The 17,398-nt window shown below is 48.8% G+C and overlaps 1 protein-coding gene across 9 annotated transcripts in view; it reads left to right on the top strand.

The window, feature by feature from the left end:
• The window catches only part of DLG5 (discs large MAGUK scaffold protein 5), a 160,183-nt gene that overhangs the window by 82,787 nt on the left and 59,998 nt on the right, over window positions 1-17,398 (top strand). For 7 of the 9 annotated variants that reach the window (XM_049697223.1, XM_033434015.2, XM_033434012.2 and 4 more), the window contains exons 3-5: window positions 4,058-4,220; window positions 6,039-6,182; window positions 6,823-7,006. In XM_049697223.1, the coding sequence (XP_049553180.1) occupies window positions 4,058-4,220; window positions 6,039-6,182; window positions 6,823-7,006 (491 nt within the window). The remainder of the gene's footprint in view (window positions 1-4,057; window positions 4,221-6,038; window positions 6,183-6,822; window positions 7,007-17,398) is intronic. The other 2 variants (XM_049697220.1, XM_033434017.2) reach the window with 1 other exon arrangement.

The raw sequence follows: 17,398 nt of genomic DNA, 5'->3' as shown, positions 1-17,398 counted from the left end.
GCTTCTCATTGCGGTGGCTTCTCATGGTGGAGCACGGGCTCTAGGCACGTGGGCTTCACTAGTTGCAGCACGTGGGCTCAGTAGTTGTGGTGCACGGGCTTAGTTGCTCTGCAGCCTGTGGGATGTTCCGGGATCAGGGATTGAACCTGTGTCCCCTGCTTCGGCAGGCGGATTCTCAACCACTGCACCACCAGGGAAGTCCCTACCTCATGGTCTTGGGTGGGTAGATAGATCTAGGGTCAGTGGGAGAAATACAGATTTTAACTCAGTACGTAGAATAATTATCTGGGGAGAGATGAGATGGGCTTTGCTGTGAAGTAGTGAGCTCCCTCCCTGTGCAGGAGTTCAGACCATCTTGGTAGCTGTTTAGGGGATTCTGGCAACCATTTTCTTGGAAGGACTGCATCATCTTCAAAATGTTTTTCAACCCTGAGATGCAAGTGAAACTTTATTTTTAATTGAATGGGTATGGAAAGGGTTTTCTGCAACACTTGCTGTTATTTTGGAACTTCCTGGCTTAGCACATCTTGGGATTTTTCTTGAGGCCCCCTGTGGCCCTCCTCTGCCCTCTGCCCTCCTTATTGTGAAAGGACAGGGGTATCCAGGCAGCAGTTCCCCTAAGTCAACCTGCTATTTGATGGATTCACAGGCCTGGACGGCCTCACTGTTTGTGAGTTTCGTGTATGCTCAAGCCTTTGGGGCAGGGGAAGGGAAACAGGAGGCCACTCCCGTCGGGAGGCCGTGCAGGGTAGTGGACGAGGCCCTGGGTCTGGAGGTGAAGCCGGATTTGCGTGGGTATCCTCCGGTTTCCCAGCTGTGCAGTTTTGCTAGACGTCAGTTTCTCACTCGGTGATCACAGCACGTATCTGGGAGGGTACTGTGGGTATTGATGAAGTGAGAACCCAGGTGCGTTTAGCACAGAACCCAGCGCGTTGGCTGTGCTCAGCAAATGACAGCGCTCACGGCCCTGTGTGTGTGATCGGCTGCCCCCAGGTCCTACCAGCTGCAGAGCCAGTGGCCTCGTCCTGCTGGAGACAGACAGGGGGCGGTGGCTGTATGTGGTGACAGGTCTGATGACCCCTACTTCTGTCCTGCTGCTGCTTCTCTCTCCGGCCTCCGCAAAAGCCAAGGGCTACATCTTTCTGTTGCTTCATTTTTCAAATGGGGTGGAAATTCTTTATCTCCCTGGAGGCAGATTGCTGGGCCTGGTGGTGCTTTTCAGTTCTGAAACTGAGATCCGATGTTTCTCTGATACTTGTTGAACTTGAGCGCAGGTCGAGTCGTTCTCAAAGCATGGTGTGGTGTCCCTGAGGTCCTGCCGTGGAGCCAGTGAGGTCAGAACTGGTTTCATAATGATCCTGAGGTGACACGTGCTTTTTGCACTCTCGTCCTCGCGCAGGCTCGGCTGTAGAGTGGAGTCTCCTACAGGTTCCATCCACGGTGTGTGATGTTGCTCGGATGTGAGACTCTGGCTGTCTTTACTAAGCCCGATGTCAAACAGCATTACGCAGATGCAAAGCCATGCCATTCTTCTCGCTGTGTTTTCTGTTTTGCGGTAGAGAGTGTAGTTAATTTTTCATGAAAAGCCTTAATGTGAATATGTAACGGGTTTGGTTGTTTTAACATCAGTAAATATTTTAAAATACCTTTTTAGTTTTAATTTCTCAGCTGGTAGATATTGTTAGATATAACCCCCATAAGCAAAAGCTCTTTGGAGTCCTCCGTCCTTTTTAAGAGTGTAAAGAGGCCCTAAAATCAAACCATTTGAGAACTTTTAGGTTGAGGCCTCGGGCACGTGGGGTCAGGCAGAAGGCACTCCATACGCCATGCTGTCATTTACTGGCTTGGTGACCTGGACCCATTATTTAAGCTTGATAAGGTTTTGCTTGCTGATCTGTAAAATGGGGGTAGCAGCAGTATCTTCCTTAAGGGGATGGAATGGGATAATGTATGAAAAGCAGCTCATAAACCGCCAGGCATGGAGTGAGTGCTACTCGTGGTTGTCTTTGGGAGGCCGCAAGGCACAGCAGCAGCGAGCACGTGCTCCGAATCCGGGTGCCTGGGCTCTCGTCCAGGGCACCACTTGCTGTCTGTGGAAGTTTAAGTTGATTCCTTAAGCTTGCTGCGCCTCAGTTTTCTCACCTGTAAAATGGAGATGATAATATTCTTACCACCTGTGGGATCGTTGGGAAGGTTAAATTAATGCCTGGGGCATCTGTGTTGTGTGCTGTTGCGTGGTTGGTTGTGACGTTTACATTGAAATCCTTCTTTTCCGGGTGCTTGTTGGGTCTGTTCATGCCACTGTCTTGGGTTTGTCAGTCCTCCACAGATCGTGTCCCCCCCACCGGCCCCCCCAGGGGCTGGTTAGATGCCGAGTTTTAGTTGTAGGCCTCTCCAGAAGGGGGTGTCAGGCACGTGTCCAGAGGAAGCCCCACATGTCAGACAGCCGGGTAAGTGAGTGCAAATCAGATGGCCGTCGTCGAACTAGAGCTCATAGTAGTGCCTTCATTTGCCAAAGAGGAAGACGTTACACAGCCGCACAGAGCTGTAAGCAGCCTGTTTTCCAGAACTCCTGGGGGCAGGGGTAAGGATCCAGGGTCTTTGGGGAAGGGCGAGGGAAGGCTTCTCAGGCTGTGGACTAGAACCCATGGACGGAGGGAGATGCTCGGGGGAAATGGTGATCCTGGGCCTCACCTTAAAGAACATTTTGGCCGCAGAGGTCTGGCCTGAGCACAAGAATCCTGGCTGTTACGGAGGTGCTGGCTTTAAAATAACATGTGTTTCGAGGGGTACTGGATTCAGTGGTTGGCATACCGACATTGGATAACACTGAGCTGGGAGCTCGAGTCTCCTGCCTCAGACCATGGTCTAGCTTGTCACCCACAGTGTCGAATTCTCCATCCTCCCTGCCACTCCTGGAAGATGCAAGGCCACACCTGAGTGCCTGTCTTGGGGGACACTCGGTTTGCACAAGAAAATCAGCCAACAGCGGTCTGCTGGGGGGCAGCGGTCAGGATGACACAGAGTCAGAAGACATTCGTCTTGCCTTTTACACGTTACAGGGGCTACTGGGGAGACAGATACTGTGTCCCTGGGGTGAGTCCGCCTCTGGATCACATCCATAAACTGGGATGACTTCTGTGGGTTACTCTGACCCCACTGAGGATCTCTGAGGCTTAGAGGGCTCAGGGGACACATGGACGGAGTTAACTATAAAAGCACCATGGATTTGTCTCTTTTTCTGGGACATTTGAGTGAGGTGCATACTTCCTAGAAGCAGATTGGGATCTCGTCAGAGGTGCTGGTGGTGGCCACTGTTCCTTGGTAATAGCATAAGGCATGCGATTCCCTTCAGGACATGTCTAGTCCTAGGGACAAGTGACGAGGGCCTGGTGTGGGCTGGGCAGTCAGAGGTCCTGGGACTTACCTGCACCCCGTCCCACTTACCTTGGCCATGGGCGGCTCTCCCTGTAGCTCCTCCAAGCTGCACACCTGGTCTGGTTGAGCAGGTGCTTTAGGCAGTCGGGCGGCGTGGAGGAGGGAGCTGTGTCCAGCCCTGATCAGGGGAAAGCGGGACACGGCCCTTTGGCCCGGCTTTGGAGCTGGCTCCCTCTGTCCTCTGCCAGCTTCTCTGGGAAGCTGTAACTGTGTCTTCCTCTTCGGGCCGTGCCTTCCACCTTGCTCAGGCTGGCCTCTCTGTGCCCAGGGGTGGGTGACAGCTGGTGTTAGCAGAGCAGGCGAGGATGCAAAGATCAGGGCCAAAACAGTTCCATCCTGGAGGTGCCAAAGCTAGGTTGGAGGGAGAGAGGGGGACCTCGCTCAGGGTCCTCCGCCAGGGCCCAGGTAGTGGATGCTGGAGCCAGACCGCCTGGGCTCTGGTCCCAGCTGTGCCTCTTACACTCTGACTTGGCGGTGTCCTCTGGGAAAGGGGGATGTAACAGGACCCACCGGTAGGGTGGTCGTGAGGAGCGAATGCAAGCTGAGAGCCCAGAACAGCGCCCGGCTGCTGGTGGGAGCCGTGTGAACACGAGTTCTCTTTGTCACCGTCCTCCTGCAGGCACCACTGGGAAGGCGCCGTCCCCACCGCCGCTGCTCACTGACCGGCAAGTGAATGAGAAGGTGGAGAACCTCTCCATTCAGCTGCGGCTGATGACCCGGGAGAGGAATGAGCTGCGGAAGCGCCTGGCCTTCGCCACCCACGGGACCACCTTCGACAAGAGGTGGCGACCGTGCCCCTCCCCCGCCGGCCCGATGGACAGGGTCACCACCCTGATGCCATGGCACCCCCTGCCCCGAGGCGTACCCTTAGCTCCTGAGAGCCCTGCTGCCTGCCCGAGTGTCCTTCCCGCCACCCGCCCGTGTAGGCCTGGATGCGGGGAGCGGGGCGGAGGCTTGTTATGCTTCCTCCAGTTCAAAATCGGAGTCTGTGGCCTGAATCACACAACTTGGGGATTGAGAAGTGTGTGTGGGTGTGTCCATCCTACACTTGGCTCCTGGCACTGGTGTGCTCTTGCTTGCGTGTGTGTGCGCGCGCGTGTGTGTGTGGACCGGCCTCACCGCCTTTCTACTGGCCTTGCCGATGGTCATTTGGTGGGTGGTCTGGGCAGCAGCTGGAGGCTCCTGGTCCCACTTTGGTGCCTCCTCCCTGGTTGGTTGGATGGCCCTGACCTTGTCACCAGCCCTTTCCCAGGCCTCTCTGCCTTCCAGCCCTGGAGACAATATGCTTCTCTCTCTGTCCCGTTTGCTGCTGTGTGCAGCCCCTGCCCTAATAGAGGTAGTCAGTCACCCTGTTGCTGAGCCTTTGACTGGTCTGTCCGTGGACAAGGGCACTGCTGTCTCCTGGATACCCCGGCCTACTTCATTGCTGAGTGGATCTTTATGTGGTTTGTAAACACGTTAGTTGTTTCCTGCCACGTGTTTGTTTTAGAAAGGGTTGGTCCCACCTGGCTTTTTTGTTATTTTGAAGAAAACCTTTGACCACTTCTTTTGTTGGGATTGAGAGGTAGATGCCAGGGAAGGGTTGAGGAGGTGCTGGCGGGGGTTCCGAGGGGAGCAGCAGCAGGGCTGGTTTAAGCTTTCCTTCAGGAGCATGGGGGGTGTGCGCCTCATCCTGGGGAGGATTTTTCTGGGGTGATGTCGGGGCTCAAAGCCTGCTCCTAGAGGTTGCTTTTATGAGGATGTGTCTCTCAGACAGACAGCTTGAGGGCAGGGCAAGTGAAGACAGTGTGCGAGTGTGTGCCGTCCACATCTGCTTTCATGCCACCAAGGCAGAGTAGTGGCTGCACAGAGATTGGCCCTTTACAGGGAAAGGTTTCTGATGCCTGCTCTAGGGCAGGGGTTCCCAGGCTTGAGCTCGCACCAGGGTCACCTGCAGGGCTTGTTAGAGCACAGATGGCTGGCCATTCCTCCCTCCCTCCTGGGTGTCCGATTTCGGAGGTTGGGGGCTGGCCTGAGCATTTGCATTTCTAACAAGTTCCCAGGTGACTACAGTGCTGCAGGTCTGGGGACTCCTGGTCCTGGCCACTTTTCTCAATCTTGGCTGCACGTTGGAATCCCTTGGGGAGCTGAAAAATCCCCATGTCTGAGTCCTACCCTCAGGGATGCTGACGTAATTGGTCTGGGCCTTGTCTATTCGTTATGTACCCAAGATTGAGACTCACCGCTCTCAGGAGAGGAGGAGCTTCATCCCAGGGACTGCTGGGCCCCCTGGGCGTGCGGGCCTGGCGTGTGGCCTCCGGGGGGCTCCCAGAGCACAGGAGCACCTTCCCAGCTCTCCCGGCCCACGCAGGGAGTTCAGCAATCAAGGCCCCCCGTCCTGGGGATTCGGATTCTGTTGGTCTGGCTGCGGCCAGGACACCCGGGCTTAGCAGGCACTTGTGGGGGGCGGAGGGGGGCGTTGGTGTTGGTGGTATGCAGGAGACCAGTGTTCGGGAACTGCTGGGCTGGAGTGACCTAGGACGTGGCTTCCCAGGGAAAGACATTCTTGTCATTGTGATCCCGGGGCCAGTGTTCACTGGGCTGTTTGCCGTCTGGGCCAGGCCCTACCACAGGCTGAATCCGGACTACGAGAGGCTGAAGATCCAGTGTGTGCGGGCCATGTCAGACCTGCAGAGCCTGCAGAACCAGCACACCAACGCCCTGAAGAGGTGCGAGGAGGTGGCCAAGGAGACCGACTTCTACCAGTGAGTGGGGCCCGCCTGGCCAGGGTTCCCAGCGTGCAAGGAACTGCTGCCTCTTGCCAGTCTTCAGTTGTGGACCTGGAGCCTGGGGTTCTGGTCCCATCTTGCCTCTGCTGCATAGCAAGCGGTGGGCCTTAAAGCACGTGCGTTTGTGGCTTTGGGCCTCAGTTTTCCATACCATCCATTGCCAGCTTCAGAAGCACGGTTGGTAGGAAAGTGGTCGAATGTGTGAGACAGTAGGCCAGGCAGATCACTGTGGACCTCTGGGTCCCTGCTGGGGCTCTACTGCCACAGGAGAGGCAGATGGGGCATGTTCCCCTTTGGTCTCCTGGTGCCCCTCTGAGGGCATTTGCCTGCCCACCTGCTGACATTTGCCAGGCCTCAGCACTTGGAGGTGCCAGGTCCATGCCAGGTAGGGGCTTATCTCCTTTCCTTGGCCTTCACATGTGTGCCATTGTGGTGTCAGGCTCTTAAAAAAATAGTTTGGGTCTTTCTGGCATGTGGCTGACAGCAGGCTTTGGCCTGCCTCTGCACGCTGCTGACCTGTCTGGTGTGTTGGGGGTACTAGGACCTGGAGGGGGTGCTGGTGCCTCGGGTGGGAGTCGGAGGCTGGCTGGGCTCACTGTGCCGTGTGGGATTTCAGCACGCTCCACAGCCGGCTCCTGAGCGACCAGACCCAGCTGAAGGATGATGTGGACATGCTGAGGCGGGAGAACGGACAGCTGCTACGGGAACGTAACCTGCTCCAGCAGTCGTGGGAGGACATGAAGCGGCTCCACGAGGAGGACCAGAAGGAGATCGGTGACCTCCGGGCCCAGCAGCAGCAGGTAGAACCGGGCTGGGCGGTGGGGGGCGGACCAGACCCAGGTCAGGCATTCACCCACTCACCATCCATTTACCAACCCCCCGCCCCCACCAACACACACACCTACCATCTCATCTACCCACCCGCCCACCCACCTACCCACCCACCTACCTACCTACCTACCGTCTACCTGCCTACCACCCGTCATCCATCCATGCATCTCTCCCCTTATCCACCTACTCATCTGCCACCCATCCATTCCCCCACCCACTGTCCGTCTACCTGCTGACCTACGCACACCCATCTTATCCACCCACCCGTGTGTCCATGTGATTACTTAGCAAGTATTTTTGGTGTCAGCCTCCTGTGAGGCATCGGGCCATCTGTGAGCAAACACTCAACCCTTGTTTTCCTGGACTCTGCAATCCAAGGGGGGATACAGATGTTAATCAAATAACCACACACATTTTGTATTGTTATGAATATCGCAAGGGCTACCAAGGAGGAGGTTCTATGTGGTATGTGTGCTGTGTCACAGGAATTCGACTTAGTCTGGGAGCTTTGGGCATCTGTAGCTTCTTTCCTTTGTATGGATTGTGTGAGATTACAGATGGAAAGAAACTTGCAAATATTAAAATTCTGTGCAAATACAAGATGGTAACAGTTACCATCGTTATTTTGGGGTGAGAGTATGTCCTGCTGCCCTTGCTCCTCTCTGCGTTCGAAGTTAGTTTCTTCACTTTGCTCAGCTCTTGTTTCACATTGACAGCAGTGCATGAGGAGCAGGCCAGTCAGAACACCGCTTCCTGTGAATGATGTAGGCCAGTGCCTCTTCTCTCGTAGCTTATGGTCTGGAACTGCCTGGGCTGCCCAGGGACGTGGCAGGGACTGATGATGCTCTGTGTCCATAGATGGTTGGACGTTTGGGGTTGGAAGACAGTCCCAGGCAGAGGCAGAGTGTCCTGCTAGCATTGCATCATGGGTCCGATTAAGCAGAGCCCCTTCCCCATCAGAAACATTTATGGTTCCCCAGTTAAAGCAGGACCGTTGGGGCTTGATTGACACAAAGCCAGTATATAACAATCTGAACTCATCTGGTAATTTAGGATGACGTTGCCTTTGTTGCTTTTGTTTTCATTTACAGTTAAAATTTTTTAAATTGTGAGATTATTGCAAACTTACAGAAGAGTTGCAAATACAGTACAAAGAATTTTTCTCCTGTATCACTCAAGAATAAGTTGCCAACCTGGTGCCTCGTCACCCCTGAACATGTAAATGTGTACTTCTTGCAAACAGGGATATTCTCCTGTATAACAGTGGCAGTGACACATCAGGAATTAATGTTGACGTGTACTACTGTCTAATCGTCAGACCCGGGTCAGGTTTTGCCAGTTGTCTCGATAATGTCTTTAATAGGAAAAGGATCCCATTCAGAATAACGCACTGCATTTAGTTGTCCAGTCTCTCTGGTCTCCTTCAGTCTGGAACAGTTCCTCAGGCTGTGACCTGCATGACCTTGATGTTTTGGAAGATTACAGGCTAGTTATTTTCTAGGTTGTCCCTCAACCTGGATTTGTTGGATCCCCATGGTTGGGTGAGTTTTTGCATCTTAGGCAGGAATGTCACAGAAGTGATGCTGCCTTTTTCTCATTGCATCCCGTTGATTGAGACTTGGCTGGATACGACTTATTACTAACGATGTTCACTTTGATCATTTGACTAAGGTGGTGTCTCTAGGCTTCTTCTCCAGTGTAGTGATACTTGTTTTCCCTGTATACACCCCCATACATACACACACACGCATGGTTTCCTGTTTTACTCAGTGGGTTGTATACCACTGTGGCCACGGGGAGCCCCTTCAGCTTGCTCGTCTGTCTTTTTGACACGTCCCCTCATTCTTTGAGCACTTTCTTGATTTCTGGCACAAGAAGATGTTCCAGGTTCATTTTCTAACTTCCCTGCCCTAGTCCTGGAAATCAAACATTTCTCCTAGGAGTCCTCATTCCTTTTAGTGGAAAATGGTATTTAGAAGCATGATCGGAGTGCTGGGTGTAGTTGATGTGCTCATTGCTCCTGGATGTAATCGCTCCAGGCCCTCTCAGTGGACAGAATAAGGAATATCTGAGTACACCGCCACCCCCCCCCAGCCCCCCACCACCACACACACTCACTCATAACCTGTTTCCATGTGTCTCTCTCCCTCTTCCTAGTATATTTATACCTTCACTATGTAATATGTATATTGGAAACCATGAGTTCACACTGACATTTCCGGTTCCAGTCCAGTACTACAATATAACAGGGTTCGTTCTTGTTTTCTTCCTTTCCATTTTTGTAACTGCATTTCCTGGTAGTGAGAAACCTGGTTCTGATTATTCTTAATCTCTTTACTTGGTCGGTCTCCCGGGAGTACCTGCCTGCCTTTCCCTCTGCCACCTCCCTCCCACGCCATCCCCGCTTCTGACCCGTTGTGGGACCCCCATGCGCCTATGCAGGGCCCCTCCTCATCCCATGCAGGCTCCGATGGCCACTATGGGGCACCCCTTGCCCAGTGGAGCCTCCTGCCCTACTCTGCCTTACCAAATGGCTGTAAGGTTAAATAGTTCAAAACGGGGAAGGGCAGCGCTTTCTTCATGTTTTTATACTATTTTTTAAATTGCAAAATTAATATACATTTCGTGAAAATGGTGGAGTAGAAGGATGTGCTCTCACTCCGTCTTGCGAGAACACCAGAATCACAACTAACTGCTGAACAGTCATCGACAGGAAGATACTGGAACTCACCAAAAAAGATACCCCACATCCAAAGACAAAGGAGAAGCCACAGTGAGACCGTAGGAGGGGCGCAGTCACAATAAAATCAAATCCCGTAACTGCTGGGTGGGTGACTCACAAACTGGAGAACACTTACAGCACAGAAGTCCACCCACTGGAGTGAAGGTTCTGAGCCCCACATCAGGCTTCCGAACCTGGGGATATGGCAACAGGAGGAGGAATTCCTAGAGAATCAGACTTTGAAGGCTAGCGGGATTTGATTGCAGGAGTTTGACAGGACTGGGGGAAACAGAGACTCCGCTCTCGGAGGTCTCACACAAAGTAGTGTGTGCATCGGGACCCAGGGGAAGGAGCAGTGACCCCAGGGGAGACTGAACCAGACCTACCTGCTAGTGTTGGAGGGTCTCCTGCAGAGGCGGGGGGGGGGGGGGATGGCTCTGTCTCACCATGAGGACAAGGACACTGGCAGCAGAACTTCTGGGAAGTTCTCCTTGGCCTGAGCCCTCCCAGAGTCCGCCATTAGCCCCCCCAAAGAGCCCACGTAGGCGCCAGTGTTGGGTCGCCTCAGGCCAAACAACCAACAGGGAGGGAACCCAGCCCCACCCATCAGCAGTCAAGGAGATTAAAGTTTTACTGAGCTCTGTCCACCAGAGCCACACCCAGCTTTACCCACCACCAGTCCCTCCCATCAAACCTCTTAGATAGCCTCATCCACCAGAGGGAAGACAGCAGAAGCAAGAGGAGCTACAATCCTGCAGCCCGTGGAACACAAACCACATTCACAGAAAGATAGACAAGATGAAAAGGCAGAGGGCTATGTACCAGATGAAGGAACAAGATAAAACCCCAGAAAAACAACTGAATGAAGTGGAGATAGGCAAACCTTCCAGAAAAAGGAATTCAGAATAATGCTAGTGAAGATGATCCAGGACCTCGGAAAAAGAATGGAGGCAAAGATCGAGAAGATGCAAGAAATGTTTAGCAGGGCTTCCCTGGCGGCGCAGTGGTTGAGAGTCCGCCTACTGATGCACGGGACACGGGTTCATGCCCCGGTCCGGGAAGATCACACATGCCACGGAGCGGCTGGGCCCATGAGCCATGGCCGCTGAACCTGCGCGTCCGGAGCCTGTGCTCCGCAACGGGACAGGCCACAGAGGTGAGAGGCCCGTGTAGGGCAAAAAAAAAAAAAGAAAAAAAAAAAGAAATGTTTAACAAAGGCCTAGAAGAATTAAAGAACAAACAAACAGAGATGAACAATACAATAACTGAAATGAAAACTACACTAGAAGGAATCAATAGCAGAATAATTGAGGCAGAAGAACATATAAGTGACCTGGAAGACAGAATGGTGGAATTCACTGCTGCGGAACAGAATAAAGAAAAAAGAATGAAGAGAAATGAAGACAGCCTAAGAGACCTCTGGGACAACATTAATTGCACCAACATTCGCATTATAGGGGTCCCAGCAGGAGAAGAGAGAGAGAAAGGACCCGAGAAAATATTTGAAGAGATTATAGTCGAAAACTTCCCTAACATGGGAAAGGAAATTGCCACCCAAGTCCAGGAAGCACAGAGAGTCCCATACAGGATAAACCCAAGGAGAAACACACCGAGACACATAGTAATCAAATTGGCAAAAGTTAAAGACAAAAATTATTGAAAGCAGCAAGGGAGAAACGGTAAATAACATACAAGGGAACTCCTATAAGGTTAACAGCTGATTTCTCAGCAGAAACTGTACAAGCCAGAAGGGAGTGGCACCATATACTTAAAGTGATGAAAGGGAAGAACCTACAACCAAGATTACTCTACCTGGCAAGGATCTCATTCAGATTCGATGGAGAAATCAAAAGCTTTACAGACAAGCAAAAGCTAAGAGAATTCAGCACCACCAGACCAGCTCTACAACAAATGCTAAAGGAACTTCTCTAAGTGGGAAACACAAGAGAAGAAAAGGACCTACAAAAACAAACCCAAAACAATTAAGAAAATGGTCATAGGAACATAACATGTCAATAATTACCTTAAACGTGAATGGATTGAATGCTCCAACCAAAAGACATAGGCTCGCTGAATGGATACAAAAACAAGACCCATATATATGCTGTCTACAAGAGACCCACTTCAGACCTAGGGACACATACAGACTGAAAGTGAGGGGATGGAAAAAGATATTCCATGCAAATGGAAATCAGAAGAAAGCTGAAGTAGCAATACTCGTATCAGATAAAATAGACTTTAAAATAAAGACTGTTACAAGAGACAAGGAAGGACACTACAATAATGATCAAGGGATCAATCCAAGAAGAAGATATAACAATTATAAGTATATATGCACCCAACATAGGAGCACCTCAATACATAAGGCAAGAGCTAACAGCTATAAAAGAGGAAATCGACAGCAACACAGTAATAGTGGGGGACTTTTAACACCTCACATACACCAATGGACAGATCACCCAAACAGAAAATTAATAAGGAAACACAAGCTTTAAATGACACAATAGACCAGATAGATTTAATTGATATTTATAGGATATTCCATCCAAAAACAGCAGATTACACTTTCTTCTCAAGTGCCCAGGGAACATTCTCCAGGATAGATCACATCTTGGGTCACAAATCAAGCCTGAGTAAATTTAAGAAAATTGAAATCATATCAAGCATCTTTTCTGACCACAATGCTATGGGATTAGAAATGAATTACAGGGGGAAAAAACCGTAAAGAAACACAAACACATGGAGGCGAAACAATACATTACTAAATAAACAATAGATCACTGAAGAAAGCAAAGAGGAAATCAAAAAATACATAGAGACAAATGACAAAACACGACGATCCAAAACTTATGGGATGCAGCAAAAGCAGTTCTAAGAGGGAAGTTTATAGCTATACAAGCCTACCTCAAGAAACAAGAAAAATCTCAAACAATCTAAGCTTACACCTAAAAGAACTAGAGAAAGAAGAACAAACAAAACCCAAAGTTAGCAGAAGGAAAGAAATCATAAAGATCAGAGCAGAAATAAATGAAACAGAAACAAAGAAAACAGTAGCAAAGATCAATAAAACTAAAAGCTCGTTCTGTGAGAAGGTAAACAAAATTGATAAATCATTAGCCAGACTCGTCAAGAAACAGAGGGAGAAGACTCAAATCAATAAAATTAGAAATGAAAAAAAAGTTATAGCAGACACTGCAGAAATACAGAGCATCCTAAGAGACTACTACAAGCAACTCTATGCCAATAAAATGGACAACCTGGAAGAAACGGACAAATTCTTAGGAAGGTATAACCTTCCACGACTGAACCAGGAAGAAATAGAAAATATGAACAGACCAATCACAAGTAATGAAATTGAAACTGTGATTAAAAATCTTCCAAGAAACAAAAGTCCAGGACCAGGTGGCTTCACAGGTGAATTCTATCAAACATTCAGAGAAGAGCTAACACCCATCCTTCTCAAACTCTTCCAAAGAATTGCAGAGGAAGGAGCACTCCCAAACTCATTCTATGAGGCCACCATCACCCTGATACCAAAACAAGACAAAGATACTACAAAAAAAGAAAATTACAGACCAATATCATTGATGAATATAGATGCAAAAATCCTCAACAAACTATTAGCAAACAGAATCCTACAACACATTAAAAGGATCATACACCATGATGAAGTGGGATTTACCCCAGGGATGCAAGGATTCTTCAGTATATGCAAATCAATCAATGTGATACACCATATTAACAAACTGAAGGATAAGAACCATATGATCATCTCAATAGATGCAGAAAAAGCTTTTGACAAAATTCAACACCCATTTTATGATAAAAACTCTCCAGAAAGGGGGCACAGAGGGAACCTACCTTAACATAATAAAGGCCATATATGACAAACCCACAGCCAACGTCGTCGTCAGTGGTGAAAAACTGAAACCATTTCCTCTAAGATCAGGAACAAGAGAAGGATGTCCACTCTCGCCACTATTATTCAACATAGTTTTGGAAGTCCTAGCCATGGCACTCAGAGAAGAAGAAAAAGAAATAAAAGTGATACAAATGGAAAAAGAAGAAGTAAAACTGTTTGCAGATGACATGATACTATACATACAGAATCCTAAAGATGCCACGGGAAAACGGCTAGAGCTAATCAATGAATTTGGTAAAATTGCAGGATACAAAATTAATGCACAGAAATCTCTTGCATTCCTGTATACAAAATGATGAAAAATCTGTAAGCAAAATTAAGGAAACACTCCCATTTACCATTGCAACAAAAAGAATAAAATACCTAGGAATAAACCTACTTAGGCAGGTAAAAGACCTTTATGCAGAAAACTCTGAGACACTGATGGAAGAAATTAAAGATGATACCAACAGATGGAGAGATACACTGTGTTCTTGGATTGGAAGAATCAATATTGTGCAAATGACTATACTACCCAAAGCAATCTACAGATTCAGTGCAATCTCTATCAAATTACCAATGAAATTTTTGACAGAACTAGAACAAAAAATCTTAAAATTTGTATGGAGACACAAAAGACCCCGAATAGCCAAAGCAGTCTTGAGGGAAAAAAGCAGAGTGGGAGGAATCAGACTCCCTGACTTCAGACTATACTACAAAGCTACAGTAATCAAGACGGTGTGGTACTGGCACAAAAACAGAAATACAGATCAATGAAACAGGATAGAAAGCCCAGAGGTAAACCCAGGCACCTATGGTCAACTAATCTATTGACAAAGGAGGCAAAGATATACAATGGAGAAAAGACAGCCTCTTCAGTAAGTGATGCTGGGAAAACTGGACAGCTACATGTAAAAGAATGGAATTAGAACACTCCCTAACACCATACACAGAAATAAATGCAAAATGGATTAGAGACCTAAATGTAAGACCGGGCACTATAAAAAAAAAACTCTTAGAGGAAAACATAGGAAGAACACCCTTTGACATAAATCACAGCAATATCTTTTTTGATCCACCTCCTAGAGTAATGGAAATAATAACAAAAATAAACAAATGGGACCAAATGAAACTTAAAAGCTTTTGCACAGCAAAGGAAACGAAAAGACGAAAAGACACCCCTCAGAATGGGGGAAACTATTTGCAAACGAATCAATGGACAAGGGATTAATCTCCAAAATATAAACAGCTCTTGCAGCTCAATTTTAAAAAAAAACAAACAACCCAATCCAAAAATGGGCAGAAGACCTAAATAGACATTTCTCCAAAGAAGACATACACATGGCCAAGAAACACATGAAAAGCTGCTCAACATCACTAATTATTAGAGAAATGCAAATCAAAACTACAATGAGGTATCACCTCACATGGGTCAGAATGGCCATCATCAAAAAATCTACAAACAACAAACGCTGGAGAGGGTGTGGAGAAAAGGCAACCCTCTTGTACTGTTGGTGGGAATGTAAATTGATACAGCCCCTATAGAGAACAGTATGGAGGTTCCTTAAAAAACTAAAAGTAGAATTTCCATATGACCCAGCAATCCCACTACTGGGCATATATCTGGAGAAAACCATAATTCAAAAGGACACATGCACCCCATTGTTCATTGCAGCACTGTTTACAATAGCCAGGTCATGGAAGCAACCTAAATGCCCATCAGCAGACCAATGGATAAAGAAGATATGGTACATATATACAATGGAATATTACTCAGCCATAAAAAGGAACGGAATTGGGTCATTTGTAGAGACGTGGATGGATCTAGAGACTGTCATACAGAGTGAAGTAAGTCAGAAAGAGCAAAACAAATGTCGTATATTAACGCATATATGTGGAACCTAGAAAAATGGTACAGATGAACCGGTTCATCACAGTGTTTGGCAGAAATTGAGACACAGATGTAGAGAACAAACATATGGACATCAAGGGGGGAAAGCGGCAGCAGGTGGGGGTGGTGGAGTGATGAATTGGGCGATTGGGATCAATATGTATACACTGATGTGTATAAAATGGCTGACTAAGAACGTGCTGTATAAAGAAATAAATAAAATTCAAAAATTCAATAAAATTATGCATTTTGTAACACAATAAAAGAATCAAGCAATAGAGACATTTAAAAAATAAAAGAATATTCGTGTAGTCTCACTCCACGGAAATAACTAACCATAGCTATGTTACTTTGAAAAGTTTGAGATTTATACCTGTACACATAGAACCCTTTATATCTTGTTAACATATTTGAGAAAATAGAATCGCACCGTTCCTTTTGTTGCTAACATTGTTTTTTTGCTGAATATGTCACATCTTTCTATTTCAATACAGATTCTCCTTCCTTGTTTTTAACGGCTGCAGAGTATTGAGTTACATAGGAGCATCATCATTGATTTAACCAGTCTCCTATTGACTGACCCTTGGACTAGTTTCAGTATTTTCCCATTATAAACTATGTTCTGTTGAAAAATGTGTTTCTGTGCCTTATTTTGTTTCTCTGATATTTGTTGAAGCCTTATGTGGAGTACACAGTCCAGGCTCCGTGCAGGCCGCTAAACTGGATATACTTGGAGATAGCTGGCGTCTTGTCCACGAGCCCTCTGAGTAGGGGGTTTGGTTGTGTGTGGGAAGTCTGGTGGTGGGCGTGGGTAGGCCTGGCCCAGCGGTGGTAACGGGAAGGTTCCTGGAAGGGGAGGTGAGTGCAGGCCAGGGCAGCAGGAGTCCAGCTGGGGCAGAAAGCCCCGCAGCACAGCAGGGGCGTCCGCAGCCCACCTGCTGCGCCATCTCAGAGAAGCAACTCTCACTCCCACCTTCCTCTCCTCCGCCCTTTAACCTTCCGGCCCTGGAGGGGGCGGGGCGGGGCGGGGCGGTGCTCTGGGAGCATTGCTTGAAGGATGAAGTGAGGCACCAAGGAGAAAGTGCTGGACCCGCGTTTCTTCTGGGGGTGGTGGGAATGTTCTGCGGTTAGACAGTGACAGTTGCCGCACAGCTTTGTGGATTCACGACCTTGTGAATATTCCAAAACACATAGAATTGTGCACTTTAAAGGGTGAATTATATGGTATGTGATTTATATCTCAAAATAAAAGGCTCCAGTTACCACTTGGTCATAAAAAACCAAAACCCTGCCCTCTTGAGGCATGATGTTTTATTGCCTCCCATTCTCTGACTTCCCTCAGGACCCAAACAGCTCGTATGCGCATCCAGGCCAAGATGACGGCCTCCTGTCCCCCGCTTCCCGTCCCCCGACAAGTGACCTGGGAAGGCTTTCTCCCCGATGCTTCCATCTCACATCACTCCTCTTCTCCTTTTCCTATAGCGCTGACCCTTGGGGGGGTAGTTGATTACAGTGGTCAGTGACTTTCCCCAGTTCTCTTCAGCTGGACCAGTGCCCCTTAGCAAGTGGCCTGCGGGCCACCTCAGGGCCCCCCACCCCCCCAGGAGAGGAGGGCCCAGTGCCTTGGGTGGGGGTGAGGGGTGAGGGGTGTGTCTGAGCTGCCAGGCCACCTGCTCTCCCCAGCCAGCGCCGTAGCATTTTCACCAGGTCTGGGACGGGTGCTGGGCTGTGAAAAGCTCAGGTCTTGGATAGGCCAACAGCCGAGAAAGCAGGGCACATGGGGGTGGCCACAGGTCTCCTCCCTGCAGGCCCTGGGGCCAAAGGTTGACCTCACTGGACAAGGCTGG

The sequence above is a fragment of the Orcinus orca genome, chromosome 14 (assembly GCF_937001465.1).
Source record: "Orcinus orca chromosome 14, mOrcOrc1.1, whole genome shotgun sequence".
In the NCBI taxonomy this organism is placed as follows: Eukaryota; Metazoa; Chordata; class Mammalia; order Artiodactyla; family Delphinidae; genus Orcinus; species Orcinus orca.
This window is presented reverse-complemented; position numbering and strand designations above follow the sequence as displayed.